This window comes from Buteo buteo, chromosome 1, assembly GCF_964188355.1.
Source record: "Buteo buteo chromosome 1, bButBut1.hap1.1, whole genome shotgun sequence".
Taxonomy (NCBI): Eukaryota; Metazoa; Chordata; class Aves; order Accipitriformes; family Accipitridae; genus Buteo; species Buteo buteo.
The window spans coordinates 65,476,830-65,493,003 of NC_134171.1; the positions used below are offsets into that span (position 1 = coordinate 65,476,830).

The following is a 16,174-nucleotide window of genomic DNA, read 5'->3' on the forward strand; positions in this document are numbered from 1 at the left end:
CTGATGCTTTCTCCAGCCAAGAGAACTTGTTAAGTGTCAGCTATAGAAACAGCTTAGAGGCAACATGGTGGGTGCAAGTGCCGAGACTTTCCTCGGATCAGTACAGCAACAGTTCAGGCATCTCAGGCTCAAAGTTTGCATCTATTGTGCCTAAGGCAAACACAGGCTCTCTATTCATGATCCAGAAGGCAATTATGTGAACAATAGTGCCATCTGGGAAGGAAAATAAGGCTTCATAGGCCAAAAGACTGGTTGCCAGATTGCCCAGACATTCAGTGAGTACCAACATCGTGTAGCTTTGAGGGTGAGGAAAGAATCAAGGACGAACAGAAAGATTTACTGTGGGAGGCTATATTTGAGAACTGCAGTTACTATTGGTTTTCTAGTCTGTTTTGTCTACTGTCATTGCACCATTTCCTCTCTGGTCTCAGTAATTATTCTAATAGTATTGATTTAATCCTTTCAGTCTTCAAAGAGCTGTTTGAATAATAATGAGATAATCTTTCTGACCCCTGGAGAGAAAGATAAGCATTATTAAAAATAAACAGTCCTTCTCCAGAAAAGACAGATTTGGTAATAGCACTGAGGGAAAGGGGAAGTTCATGCCTGAAATTGGGGCATGTCATTAGCCTATGTTCTGTTTGGAAGAGTAGCTGTTGTTAAGGGAGGAGGAGTGAAGTGAAGAAGAGGATGGCAAAGCAGCAGGCCAGGTAGAGGCCAAGCCTCAGCGGTATCTGCACAGTCCCAGGCAGCAGTTTGCTTGGGGGCTGTGCCACTGGACAGCTCAGAGGATTTTCAGGATTTTATTACTCTTGCCTTCATGTCTACTTTCCTCCTCCTATTTTAGTGCCTCCTAGTTTTGTCTTTCCTGAAAGTAGATGATGTATTTGCTGATAAGACTTGTATGTGTTTTATGGGTTCATAGAATAGAATAGAATAGAATAGTTTAGGTTGGAAAAGACCTTCAAGATCATCGAGTCCAACCATCAACCATGCCCACTTAGCCATAACCTGAAGTACCCTGCCTACTCGCTTTTTAAATACCTCCAGGGATGGTGACTCAACCACTTCCCTGGGCAGCCTATTCCAATGCCTGACAACCCTCTCAGTAAAACAATTTTTCCTAATATCCAACCTAAATCTCCCTTGCCGCAACTTGAGGCCATTTCCTCTTGTCCTATCACCAGCCACCTGATAGAAGAGACCAGCACCCACCTCACTACAACCTCCTTTCAGGTAGTTGTAGAGAGCGATGAGGTCTCCCCTCAGCCTCTTTTTCTCCAGGCTAAACAGCCCCAGCTCCCTCAGCTGCTCCTCATAAGACTTGTGCTCCAGGCCCCTCACCAACGTGGTTGCCCTTCTCTGGACACGCTCCAGCACCTCAGTGTCTTTCCTGTAGTGAGGGGCCCAAAACTGAACACAGGACTCGAGGTGCAGCCTCACCAGTGCCGAGTACAGGTGACAATCACCTCCCTGCTCCTGCTGGCCACACTATTTCTGATGCAGGCCAGGATGCTCTTGGCCTTCTTGGCCACCTGGGCACACTGCTGGCTCATATTCAGCTGGCTGTCAGCCAGCACCCCCAGGTCTTTCTCTGCCGGGCAGCTTTCCAGCCACTCTTCCCCAAGCCTGTAGCACTGCATGGGGTTGTTGTGACCCAAGTGCAGGACCCGGCACTTGGCCTTGTTGAACTTCATCCGATTGGCCTCAGCCCATCGATCCAGCCTGTCCAGATCCCTCTGTAGAGCCTTCCTACCCTCCAGCAGATCAACTCTCCCTCCCAACTTGGTGTCATCTGCAAACTTGCTGAGGGTGCACTCAATCCCCTCACCCAAATCATTGATAAAGATATTAAACAGAATGGGGCCCAACACCGAGCCCTGGGGAACACCACTTGTGACCCACCGCCAACTGGATTTCACCCCATTTCACTACAACCCTCTGGGCTCTGGCATACAGATGCCTTGATCCTGATGAAAATTTGAGATCCAATTTTGGTGTTGGTGTTTCATAGACAGGTTTTCTCCTTGTGATGCTACTGCGATCTCTGGCTTCCCAGTTGGATGCCAGCCTGGGTTATTGCAATGTGTTTTGTTGTATCAGCACTGTTCCTGTTGTCCCAGTTCTTCCCACCCTGGGTGATTTTGCTCAAGGTTGAAAAGATAAAGCATCAGAAATAAGGATAAAGAAATATTGGATGCTTATGCTCTCACCTGAAGCTCAGATCCCTAGTAAGTGAGGCTGTTTGTCAGTAGCTTCTTGTTTTATAACTGCTTTATGTTGTGACACAATTATCTCAGCATCAGGACAGTTCTTTATTCACTTTACACTGACACTTCTTCAGTGGTGTGGTGTCAGCTAGCACCAGAGAAGGTGTGATCAAGGGTATTTACGTCGTTGAGTGTAAATGTATTTTCTGCCTTAAGAAATTAAGTTACATACACGTGTCATTGCTTACAGGGCACTGAAGGGAATTGCATATGAATTCAGTATATGAAGATGCACACTATGCAAAACATGAACTCAGATCTGTTTCGCCCTGAGTATACGGTCTTACAGACCTCTGTGCTACAGAAAGGTATTGTCATTCCTGGTGTACAGTTGGAGGATCTCAGCCTCTACTGATTCATTTGATGTATCTCGTGTACAGAGGAATATGAGTACTGATCTAGGCCATTAAAACATATCATACTCCTGTTATTTTGTAAGCAGTGACTGCATATAAGGACAACATAATAAATTGTTAAATGTATTCCAGTTCATAAAATTCACCAGTCTATTGCTCTGCCAAGGGAGACTATTAACACTTACAGTCACTCCTGTGGAAAACTGAGGAGCTGTGTATGACTAGTAATACACATATAATACAAAGCGTGTCTTCTCAGTTGACCCTTGCAGCAAATTCAGTGAGGAACCAAATTTCCCCAATTCCCTTCCCCTCCTTTATTCACTTTCCACGATAAGTGTCTGTCTTGAATGTGGTATGTTATGACTAATGATATTTCAGTCATTGATTATTATAGCAATATAATGCATCCAGCCAATAGGATTTCACAGTGTATATATCTGCAGCGTGAGAGTGTAATTATCTGCTGGCTTTCCAGAAATCACTGGCAATATGACTAATGTTAAAAGCTTTTTTTGTATCTTTCTTTCTTTCTCCTTCTTGTTTTAATATAAACTTTCTGTGGAATGTGAGGCTCTGGTAATGACTCACTGGGCAATGAGGCAGCAATCTTTGACACTGTAACGTGATGCAGAAAAGGTCATACACTTGCTTTCATAACAGGATTATTCATTCATTCATTAAAAATTAAACACATGTGGGAGCACGTGATGCATTCAAGTTGGCAAGTATTGGTGAATACTTTCTTAAAGTTTCTTAAGTCCTGGTCAGTTTGTGCCTGATGAAGTTACTCCACATTAAGTCTTGTCTCAGTGGCGTTTACACCTGAAGTTAGTTAATTGTTCCTATTGAAGACAAGTGCCTTAGGGAGGAACATAGTGTTTTAGAATCGTGGCTATATCTTAACAGAGTGATGCTGTGGGTTTTTGGTTTTTAAGTCTTTGCAGTGGGCTTATATTTAAAAGAAAAACATGGAAGTTCTGTATTATTTATCTCTTTTTACCTAAAATTGCTGTTTTTTTAATTGTACTGTTAAAAATTTGTTTGGTTTTTTGGAGTCATGCAAAAAAATCCATGTGCTCCAAAGTCTTGTGACATACCTATTTATTTCAGCCTGATTGCATTGCTGTGGGTTTTTTTCCATTGATGTCCCATGCTAGAATGCAGCTAGGAAAGGATTGATTAGTCAGAGCTGAATGTGGTACCATGGAGTTAAGTTAAAGCAGCTGTAATAGGGTACACAGGGAGGCCTGTCTAGTCTAGTGTATGGCTCCCTTGGCCAGTATCAGATGCCTGTGAAAGAATCTAAAAATAGGGTGAGCATATAGTGGCAGACTGTGACTCAGGGTTGCCTTAAGTCAGAGGTGATATTTTTGAGGTTAATAGCCTTCAGCAGAGTCCTTCTTATGTGATTTTTGCCTAATCATACTAGGACTTAATGTTGACTTCTGACATCCACAGCAACATGAGGCAGGGAGTTTCACAGTCTGATGAAACACTGTGAAGAATTCTCTCCTATTGCCAATTCTGAATCTGTTTGATAACTTAATTTGATGCCACATAATTCTTCTATTTTTTAAAAAAAGGGAAGAGTGTTTTCCTTTTCATTTTTTTGTATGCCACTCATTTTACGGATCTCCAGCATATCTTCACTCAGACAGCTATTTTCTAGGCTAAAAAAAAATTCTCAGTCCGTGCAGTTGTATCATGTAAGGAATCTGTATGTGCTTTGGACCCTTCTTGCCACCCTTTTCTGTAATTTTTCTAGTTGTAATATGTTAAGATGAGAACCGTAACTACATGTAATATTCATAAAGTGGTTGTGCCATGAATTTATACAGTGACATAATTAGTCTTTCCATTTCTATAACTTTCCTAATAATTGTCAACTTAAGACTTGTTTTCTTCCTCCCCATAATAACAACTGTCTCCCATTCCTACATTGTTTAGAACATTATTGACCTGATTTTTATTTTTGTTTATGTAGGAATATACAAAATGACATGATAAACTTTGAGGTAATGGCATCACTTACTGTAAAATTTTGCAGATGTAACCAAGTCATATTTGAGGCTATAACCTTGATGAGCATCAGAAAAAAATTAGAGCCTATTTACAGTTCAGTGTTCTAACTGATATCTGTTGTTCACAAGCTGGGTAGCAACTCAAGTTGGTTTTATAGTCCAGATGTAGATAGAGCTCCATTGTACTTGCACATCAGCAGACATACAAGATTTCTATGTTTATTTTTCTTTAATTGCAGGTATTTATGAGCCGCCATTTCTTGTATTATTGTGGTGAACCTACTCTGGATGTGAAGATTGCCTTTTGTCAGGTGTGTGTTCCTTACAGGTAAAACAAGGTACAGTATAAACTTATACTTTATTTTTGCAGTTATGCCATAATAGATTTAAAAATAGAAGTGAATTTCAGCAGCTTACTGCGAGTAACCAGTTATAAGAATGAGAGTAAATATAAAAAATAGAAGAATGCATCACAAAAATTACTTTTCTATTTATTTTGAAGTTTATTTTGTAGTTTGCTCTTAGTGATTTTTAGTTTTGTTCTGCTAAGATGTCAGCTAATGTTCTGAGATTATTTTTTTTTAGGTAGAAAAAATAGCAGAGTTTGCAAACAGAAAAAATATTGGCTGTACTTCCAATAAACTTAATGATGAATCAAACAACATAACTGTACGTAGACAGATGTTTTCACAGAAATATGCAAATTAAAACTATTTTATCTTAGCATCTATTTTTATGAGACAGAGCCTTTTCCATTGTAGCCTATGACTACAATTTTCTGTTCCTTAGTCTACCTTTATTAGAAGTGAAGGGAGGGTAATTAAAATTGTGTGTCTTGTCTCCAGTTGAACACCATGTGCTATGTAGGTTCTGGAGTCATGAGACTGCACTATAGCCAATTTTATATTTCTCAATTACCCTTGAAATTGTTTGTTCACAATGCTTGGAAATGTACAAGGCTGAAACTTAAGTTTGTGATATGAAGAAAAAAGTGTATTGATTTGTCCAGTTTTTGGTTCTCTTGGTTAGATTAAGTTAACATGTGTGTGTGTGTATATATATATATATGTCACAAATCTGTGTGCATGTTTTTCCATCATGAAAGAAAGATGACTTTTTTGCTCACTTCTGAACAGTGTTTTGGGTTTGAATTCTGTCTCTTCATAGTTTTTGTGGTGAGATGGGACACCAATAATCTAACTAGCAGGAGGGACATTAGGGATATTCTTCATTTTTTGAGGGGTGAGAACAATGCTGCATTCTTAGAAATGGAATTATGGTAAACCCTGGTTTTTTCCCCTTTATATTACTTATGGGGTCCAAGTGAAAGTACAATTCTAAAAAAGAAAGGGCTATTACTTGTATGTAAGCATTTAGTACAGAACAGTGACAGGTGTTGGGAGGTTTGTTTTGTGTTTTTCAGCTCAGGAGTACTAAATATTTGTTTTGCTGAGAAGGTTGGCTCTGCACTTAGTAAGTCATCAGCTCTAGGACGGATCTTGGCTATTCAGTTTGATAATCTGTTTAACTGTCTTCTCTGTCCTTTTTTATCTCCTGTTCTTCATGTGCGTATGTTTAACTGGCTTAATTCTTCCACTGTTTTTGAGAGAAGAAAACATTTTGTCAAAGGTAGTATTTTTTGACAGTTTGCTTGCAAAAAAATTCAATAAATTTTGCAAAAATTGCAAAAAAGTTTTTTCCTCAGATTGTATGAAAAAGATGTTATTGATGAAAAAGTTATTGATGAAAAAGTTACTTTCACTGTGCAGAATACAGGTTTTTGCATAGCTCTGCTTGCCAACTTTTCTCTCCTTTTTACTTAGACCAAAGCAGAGCTGTACAGAAACTTTTCTATTTTACACATGCAGAGCAAAGGTACTCTTAATCACTTCATTTATGTTCAGTGCTCCTTTAGTCTTGGCATCAATCAGTGCATGACCATGTATAGCCAGTGCTTTCTGTTACTGCACTCCTGGTTCTGGATTTAGTGGAAACATGCCGCTGTAATTATTCCTTTGCTGTTACCCTAACTTAATAAAAGGTGTTCAGAGGCACATAGAGAACGAAATGTATTTACAGTGTTTTTGTTAAAGTATATAAGATGAAATCAGCAGCATTTTGGATGAATTTTTAGCACTGAATGAAACTGATTCATGTTTAACACCTACAGCAGGTACCCAAAGGGAAGTCAGCCATAAATACATACAGAAGATACTATCCTGACATTGCAGGAAACTGGATTCTATCCTTCAAGTGCTTATCGCACAAATACCTTTTCAGGGTCTTCAGATCTTCAGATTTATTCTCCTGAGGAGAAAAGCTGGTTCAGACTTCATGTTAATTTATTCTCTCTATAAAGATAGGCCCTGATCCAAATAACAGTTAAGCACATAGTTAGCATTAAGTACATGAACAGTCTCTAAATTCAGTGTTTTGTTGCATTAAGACCTTAGCTGTCATGGATGCTGTTCATTTGTATTGCACAGGGCAGGATGTGGGTTATATCTGTATCCTGGTAGTACTTGGTCCAAACATCCAGATCTTTATTTAGAGACTATTCAACAGTCTCCAGTAATATTGTTTATTCCATGCTTATTCATGATGCTAATGTGGAAATCAAATGCCCTGTGATTTACTAGTCATTCTTCTGCTCTAAGTGTAAAATTTGTTTGTACCTTTGGGAAACTTCTATCTGCTGAATCAGTAAATCTGAGAGGTTCAGGAACTACTGTTAACAACAGATGATGATGTGACAGCAGAATAGTTATCATCAGCAAGAGGTAGATACTGCCACTCAAATCTTGAGGTATCTACAGCTGACAAGGATCCCAGCAGTATCTAGACAAAAGACCACAAAAATGTAGTTTCCAGTGAACATAATTAAACTCAATAATTTTTTTGTGTGGTTCAACAAATGCAAAAATTATTTCTACTATGTAAGCATGCAACAGGTATCAGAAAAAGTCAGTGTGGTATAGTTCGATCCTGCCCTCTTGACCTGTTAAGGTGAGTGCCTCTAGTGATGGTGTACTAGAATATACAGTTTATCCAGTGGACTACTGCAATTTTGTGACTTGTGTTTACCATGCAGAATAGTAGTCCTGCTCCCATTTGGAATTTGTGCATCACTCTGGACTTACTGCAAAATACAGAGTTGTGTTGAAGTGTCTTTTACAAACATACAATATTGAAGAGTACTCCAATGATCGTTAGTACAGTGGACATATTTTTCTTGTAATAAATATTTTCTGGCAATTTCTCTCTCATGGCCTAAAAGGCATAGCTTTATGTGCTATGAAAGAAAGTGACATATACCTAGTTATAGGCTGTTCCTCTTGACACAGAGCTTACATCGAGTACGCTAGTTCGATATGATTAAATGCTAATTTGGCAGGAATAGAATCTTAAGGATTTCCAACTTAAGGAAAAAAGAAAAGCCCTTCCTAAGAAAAACTCAGTAGCATAAATGGGGTAAGTATGCGCCCCCCCCTGCCCCATTTGCAGTATAAAAATACTGAAGTCTGGCATTACTGTGTATTGCTAGCCAAATCATGTTCTGAAACAGCAGTCTTTTAAGACTGAGGAAACAGACATCTGCTTTTCTATTGCAATAGAAAGGTAGGACAAGAAGTTTTCTTTTTTAGGCTTATAGAATTTCATTAGACTTTTGTAAGTCAGATATCACCAAGTTTTATCTGTAGGACCCTACACATTCTTACTGAAGTACAGTGTAATGCAGAGTAGTATATTCTGATTAAAACAGGATGTTAAAGTGCTGAATAATGGCTAACAATGTCTAAAGGATGCTGACTGCTTCATCCATGTTTTTCTTCACTTAGTTTCTTGACTTTTTTTTTAATCACTGTCAAGACGTGTACAGCCTGTCAGAATTTTCAAGTTTTCTAAACTGTAGCTGCATAGGATACCTTTATTTAGAATACAATTCTGTGATTTTTTTACTTGGAGCAGTAGTCCTGAATTTTCTTGTCTTTGAAAAACACGTCACAGTATTTCCATACTGCTGCAACAATAGTTTTTTTAACAGAAAAGCAGGACATGGGATTACTGAGATGAGATATCAGGGACCTGGCTATGCGTGTTAAGAAAACGTTTAATGTGAATCAGGAATGTAAATTCACATGCTAATTCTTTGCTGCAGCATCATCACTAGTCTTTATTGCCCAATTTAAACAATTTCATGTCCCAGATACTGTATGTCAGCGTTTTTGCATACTGAAATTGGAATTGGTGCTGTACTGATGCCACCGAACGAAAAACTTAGAACGAAATTTTAGTTGGCATATCGAGGGTACTTTTGTAAACCTCTGCTTAATTCATGTTTTTAAAAAAAAACAAACAAAAAAGATTTTAAAAGCTTCAATTTCTTTCTAGACATCTTTTTTCCCCTGTATTCTGCTAGCTTCCTTTATTTCCCAGTCATGCTTACCTGTCTTGAACAAAACATGTATAGACTTCCTAGATGCAATATTGCATCAATGACCATTTAAAAATCACATGATTTTAGAAATGTTTTCATTTTACATATAGAAAAGACCAGCTTTATTAATTGCATTGCTCTCCATTGATTGGCTGATTCATCTGGTCTGTTTTTTAATTTTATCCTAACTTTGGTAAAACACTTTAGTTACAACTAATGCTTTAATTAGATTGGATGGAGTTACTACTTTGACGTTTAAAGAAACTGTCTTGATGCAGAATGTCCTATAATTATGCTTCTATCCAATGGGAGATTAATTGGTATTTATAAGCCATCAATGAGCAGTGACCTATGTCTTAGATTTCTAGGACTAAAATGTTACTTCATAGTATCAAGAGCTGTCTATTTTTAAGAAAAGGTGTGATTAAAGTATTCAGCTCCTTATAGCCTTTACTTATAAAAGGGAGAATCTTTTCATTAGCTATTGTCTTCACAGTGAATACTGTAATTATATAATTATATTGAGAAATTTAGGTTTTTTGAATACTTCATCTGTACTGTTGTTACATGCTGCTGCTTTACCCTTCCTTTTAAAGAAAGCCATGGTGTGCATTGGGGCATAGCATTTCATGTAGTCAGTCTTCTTGCTGCCCTGTTTGTGTACTAGAAGAAAGCCTCTTAGACAATATCTGCTATTTCAGTGTTTCCTGAGAAGTGTAAACCATTTGAAATATACAGTATTATCAATATATGCAATAAATAGCAGTTAATCCCATCTTGGCTCTCCTGTGCTGCTAACACACCGTACTGTGATGTTCCCTTCACTACTGTTGATAAATTGAGTGTACTTTTCATTTCTTGGTGTTGCGATGTTTCAGCCAACTTTTAGTGATCCCATTTCTCTTTACTAATCTTAATTGTATCTTGCTTCTTCCCATGTTATTGCTTCTTTTTCAAAGCTAGGGCCTCAGAACAAACTGATTAATACAAACTGCAGTGTTTCTTCTCTTCTCATTTCTCCTGCAAGTTAGATGTGGCTGCTGCCATCGCTTTCCTCTGTTTTGGACACAATTCCACAGTGTGTCTTTGCTAGCTTCCTATCTCTGGAGCTGCGCCTGAAGGAGATGTTTCCAAACAACTTTACTGTAGCTTTCTCACCTACTCTTACATCTTTCTTTTCTGTATTTTTGTCTACATTTTCCATTTGGATCACTGATTAAGTTCCTGTCCATGAAGAAACCTCACTCTCAAGGAATCTTTTCTCTCAGTGTTTATTGATCAGTCTTCTCATCCTTACCTTCTTTGGTACAATGACCAGGGTTGGATGTTACTTGTGTGTCAGTGTTGAATTCTTCAGGCATCAGGGAAATGAGGAATCATTTTGAACTAGTTGTTTTGTTGTGCAGGTACTCGCATGTTCCTCATCTCCTAGAAGTCTGGCCTGGAATGAAGCAGACACCTTTGCGTCACGGTGACTTCTGAGCAACATGTGATACTACAGTTAAAAATGAACTACAAACATTTTGTGCCTGTAAGAAAGAAGCAATTAATTAAAAGTAATTAAAGCTCAGTGAACATGTGGAGGACAAGTGAAGAATATGTAAATAGTACTTTGCTTTGTGTTTTGAGTAGATACTGATGAAAAGGAAACAGAAGGCAGTCGTGCTGCTTCTTGTGTAATCAGAACTAGGTAAGAGCCAGTTCTGAAGCTGCTGGGTTTTCGATATCTCAGTTAGAATAGGTTAAACAAAGACAGTGTGTTTAAACAAAACAAAACAAAAAAACAGCCAGCACTTACAAATATTGTACTCCATCTAATAAGGTGTTTTAATATGATGTTTTAAAATAGAGCGAAAAAGAAGATACAGTAAAAAGGTCAATGATTAATCGATCAAGATTGAGTTGTTTGCAAGGGTCAGTTGGCTATTTGAAAGGCTGACTTCATAAAGGAGGGTAGATTGTGTCTGGGGGCTAGGGCAAGACTGCTGGAGAGAGGTTAAAAGAAGGCAGAAAATTCAGCTGTTAAAAATGCCATCCAAAACACACTGAAATCAGGAAGGCTAGGTGACTAATACAATCCTTACAGGGTGGGAATGAGGTGGAAGAATGGGGAACTGTGGTGTGATGCAGCTGATAAGATAAAAATCTGTAATACTACACCCAAACACGCACATACAGGATGAAAACCCTATTTTTTTGTAGGAGATTTGATCACTATCTGTGGACTTTTGAGTTCAGGGAGAGCCAGAATAAGTGAGAAGTCTGCCTTCATGGTGAGAAAAATAGATAATATTTCTGCCATAAATGTGACATATACAGAATACGCAATGAAAAATAATTTAGTAAACCTTTTTATGCACAATACTTTGTATTTCTCAAGTGGTGGCTTCTGTGGCCATCCAAATTTACACAGCAAAACCTGTGACCATTAAATCCAAAGCAGAGGATCAGTAAATGTCTGTTCATCCCAGAATTCTGGCACTTGAATCTTCTGAGACAATTACAGCTGTACAAGTGGAAGGATAGCCATTAAATTAATAGCACTGTTGACTTAGCAGATGCACACAGGTGAGCAGGGCTTGCCTGTATGTACATTTTCAGAGCTGGCAAGATGACTCTGAGGATTTTACCATGCTTCAGAATTTCAATTTGTATAATCTCAGTATCTGACTTTTAAGATCAAATTGTAGCTTTAAGATATTATCCTTTTGGATCCTGAGGGAATTGAAGGCATCCGCCTCTGAAACATACTGTTCCCCATACCAGTCGCTTTTTCTGAGATGGTGTGGAGAGTGGGGGCCCCAGGGGAGCCACTGTGATTGCTGGCTCAGAACATCCTCTCTTTTGCATCCTGCTCATCTTTGGGTGCTGTGCCAACTGCGTATTAGGAGCCAGCCTTTCAGTCTTCTATCTAATTCTTTTCCTTGCCTGTGTTCACACATGTCATTTATTTGTTTTCAGTAGCCTTGAATCATGGCACTCTTAAAAGCTGATGTGTTCCTGTAGGTATTTCTGTGTGCAGACAGGGAAGGATACTAATATTGAGGTAAAGTTTCCCCTCAACTGATGCCTGCTAACAAACTCTGACAGCACTCATTGTCCTGGAAATGCAAAGGAGAGCAATTTAGCTTAAACTGTTATTAGCATGATTTGTATTTATAAAAGCTAAGATGTATGAGATACTGAGCTGTAAGAAATTGTGATATTTTAGGCTTATCAGTAATAGGAGGAGTGGTCATCAGAAACAAAGATCTGTCAGTGAAATATAATAAAATACAGTTATTTTATGGGGTAGAAATGGACAAATAAAATGGAATATCACGAAACAATTCAGCTCATAATACAGAAAATAACATCATCTTGTTTCTGTTGTGCTTTTTAACCCTCTCTCTTGCTCTCTATGCTGTGGAGGAAAAAACAGGAAAAGAATACAACTTGTAGCTGTGTTTGAGGCAGTAAGTTATTTGAGTTTCACCAAATTTTTAAATAATTATTGTTTGAAAGCAAAATATATGTTCTCTAGGCATTTAGTAATGGTGAGAGTATCTTTTTCCTTCACGTCAAATGCTTGAGTCATGACAGTTCATTGTCTTTCCTCCTCCCCAGTTGTTGAGATAATAAGCAAACATCATTGCAGATATGGCTCTGCGTTTAAGTGACCCCACAAAGATAGTTATGTTTTCAGGTCTGAAAAACTTTCACTTCTCTTACTGTTAAATTTCTCAGTATGGAGGAAAGAGAATGGCATTAGGGGTGTGTTAGAAGTTTTCAACTAGATACTGGAAGGAGAAAATAATAGTGTGTGCATTCTTGTACATGTGAAATGATAGTTAAGTTCAGGTCAGCGTTGAAGTAATATTTATGGAAACCAAGAACAAACGGCACTCCAATGCATGCTTTGTCTCTGAGGAATAATCTTTCACATTACACAGAGGTCTGAGAAACGAGACATGTTTTGTTCAAAGTGAAAAGGATGGAGAAATTTGCTTTTGTTTCACACCTCAATGTTTACTATTACTTTGGGGCCCCAGTATTATAGCTTGCCCAATTTAATTTGAAGTTCACCTGAAAATTCATTAATTGAGTGAAACTCACTTTTCTATGAGACCTATGCATCTTTGCTATGATATCCTAAGAAGTAAACCTGATTGCTGTGTGCATGTATACCCTCCCTTTCCCCAGCTAATTAATTCTTAATGAAGTGCTAATTCCTAGTTTCTTAAGATGTCAGTATCAATCAAATTTGAACGAAGTTTTTGGTTTAGGTCTGTATACAGAAGGATGTATACAGGAAATTCCTGGCCCTGTGTTCCTTTCTGCTGTCAGATAATCAAAGCTTTAACTTAAGCTGCCAGCACAGAACTTGTAAGCATTATGTAGTAAAACCTGAATCTGAAATAGTTTACATAGTGTAGATGGGGGTGGGGTGGGTGGGAAGGGGATATTAACTGATATACCAACACCAAGGCTTCTGGAACGGGTTTGAATGAGCACTGAGAATGTAACAGAACGAGACCAAAATCTGGTGTGTAGGTTCCTTTAAGATCAGCAGTGTGGATCTGAAGACTTTGAGAAGAACCTTTTAATCAGGGTTTGGAACTGAACCTAACATTGACATGCTCTATTAAGAGTATGAATTTCCTTGCTAATGGGAAAAGCTTTTTTTAGCTTAATTTTGGAGTCCTCATTTAGGAAATGGCTGTTGTATCAACTTGGAGATGGTTCATGATTTGATTATGTGTCATCGGTTTGGGTATCTGATAAAATGTGATTAATCCAATAACACTTTTAATTCATTGACTTAGGGATTTGATTTAAATTAAGATCATGACAAGGATAGTTATTCATCTCCTTGTTCTTAGAAAAGTAAGCAGTACTTTTGGTTTAAGCAGTAGGCTTACTGTGTTTTAATTTTGCTTATTTAGGCTTTGGTAAAAATCAGGAAAATATAGAGAGTGGTTTTTTTTGGTATTTTAACAGTGTTGGTTTAAAGGGAGGAGGCAAACTAGTAGATGACCTGGAGTCTGTTTGGTCTGTCCACAAAGCTGAAGTGTTTGTCACTCAGAGAAGGCATTCTGTTTGGAGTGAACTTCAAACTAAATCAGCCTGTTTTGACTTCTGTAAGTAATTCTTGGTGTTCGTATTTTCTATCAAAGCTCCTTATGGCTCACAGATTTTTAAGTAGACAGACTTTTCCATGAAATTCTGTGAAAAATAAAACTGTCTTTACCTTTCCTACTCACACACAGTTAGGAGCAGATTGTCATAGGAATGGTCTGTGTTACACAGAGGAGAGCTGCTCATCAGGAGACTTGTGTGTTCTGACCAGGTCTTACTGATTGTGGTCTTCTGCGTCTCGTCGATCAACATCACTTCAACTGCTGTTGAAATGACTGAAGCAATTGCATACATTAATTATTGATGTAACTGAGGTACTACAGGGTGTTCTTCTGAGCTGTTTTGATTGATTTTTAAGGCATTCCTGGATTTAAAATAACCACCTGCTGGAACTGCAGTAGTTCAGAAATCCCACTGTAGTCAGCATGGGAATCCTGAAGCCAACAGTTCACAGGGTCAGTCTAACTTAAAAGCAAGTAATTCTGATGTGCACAGGATTCTAAATGTAGAATAATGAAGTATCTTTTCCCATGTAGCTCCATACCCCATGACAAACTGTTGGGTAGCTTGGGAGTGAGGATGAAACAAGCTATGGCAGGCCTGGCTCACCCAAGCCTTAACACAGTGATCTGGCTTGTTTAAAAAAGTCACTGTATCTGTACTTCCAGAGGAGCTGGCTATGAGTCAGGCTCACTAAGGAATGCAATTTTTATGCTGACATTTTGTATAACATTGGTTTCAGAGTAACGGGTGTTAATGCTGAATATTGTCTGCATTGTTCTGATAATGACATCAGAAAAAAACACACTGCAAATGCATTTGTCTAGCCAGAGGGAGCTGTGATTATTTCCTGTCTCTGAGGAGCATTATTAAAATAAAGCCTCTCAATTCTAGGTGTGGTATGAATAGCTGAGCTAGCCAAATTTATGCATCTCCCTTCACGTAATGGAAGGAGGTTTAAGACTAGGGCTACACAGTGCAAATCAGATGCAGTCTGTCTTTCTTCAGATGAGAAAAATTCAAACCTCTTTAGGAGTCATTTCATTCTCTGTAAGCTTGAATTTAGCACTACGTCAGTGTCCATAAATTTCTCGCTTTCTGCGTTTAAAAAAAAATAAATAGAAAAAGCCTTGCCCTGTATCTGATTAACAAGTAAATGTAATGTTTCTAGTTGCTCTTCTGAAATGAGATTTTCTGTTTGAATGAACAGCTACATTTATTAGAATGTTTCTAAGTCTCTAAATGAGGTGGTTAGGATTAACCAATGCTGTCCACTGACAATGGACCTTTCAGTGAGATAACGGACAGAAAAAGAGTATTAATTGTCCTAAGGCAAACCTGATAATCCACGTTCTCAGCAAGGTCAGTTATCTGTTTTTAATGACCAGCTTCATGGAACACTGGAATTACGTCCTTTTAAATCGAAAAAATAATATTCTCCAAATTGACTTTACATTTTTCCTGGCTCCATCAACATTCAACTTAGTAGTCCATAATCACATAACACAGTTGATTATTCAGATTTTTTCGGGAAAGTAATTTATAATAGAGCAAATAAGAAAATTTAGAAGCTGTGTTTGCGAGCACTGAAAATAAATGCACAGGCAGAGAGAGGCACATTTGGGTTTTGTTTCTCCTTAGAGAAGGCATTTGGAAAAGTCTTGACTTTCATAAGTGAGTTGTCAACTACTTGAGGACAGATCTATTGTAATTTGTTGAACTTTTGCATCCTGTGATCAGCATCAGGTAGTATAGAATCCTAAATTACAAACATTAAGTTCTGATTTTTATCTCAAATTACTATATACTTCCCTCCATAGTCTTCAGGGAACTGAGCTCAGGAGTAGTCATAAAATGGTTATAATGTAACTTTTTGCATAGTAATTCTACAAATTTGGGTGAGGTTACAGCACTGCAGCACTAGCTTCAGTGTGTAAAAAGTTTACTGTAACTTTAGCCTTTGCTTAG

General features: G+C 38.1%; 1 protein-coding gene across 1 annotated transcript in view; it reads left to right on the forward strand.

The window, feature by feature from the left end:
• Nucleotides 1-16,174, forward strand: part of LOC142033781 (mitogen-activated protein kinase 10-like) — a 118,181-nt gene that overhangs the window by 27,638 nt on the left and 74,369 nt on the right. The window contains exon 3 of the mRNA XM_075034144.1: nt 4,890-4,961. Within this exon, the coding sequence (XP_074890245.1) occupies nt 4,896-4,961 (66 nt within the window). The 5' untranslated portion in view covers nt 4,890-4,895. The remainder of the gene's footprint in view (nt 1-4,889; nt 4,962-16,174) is intronic.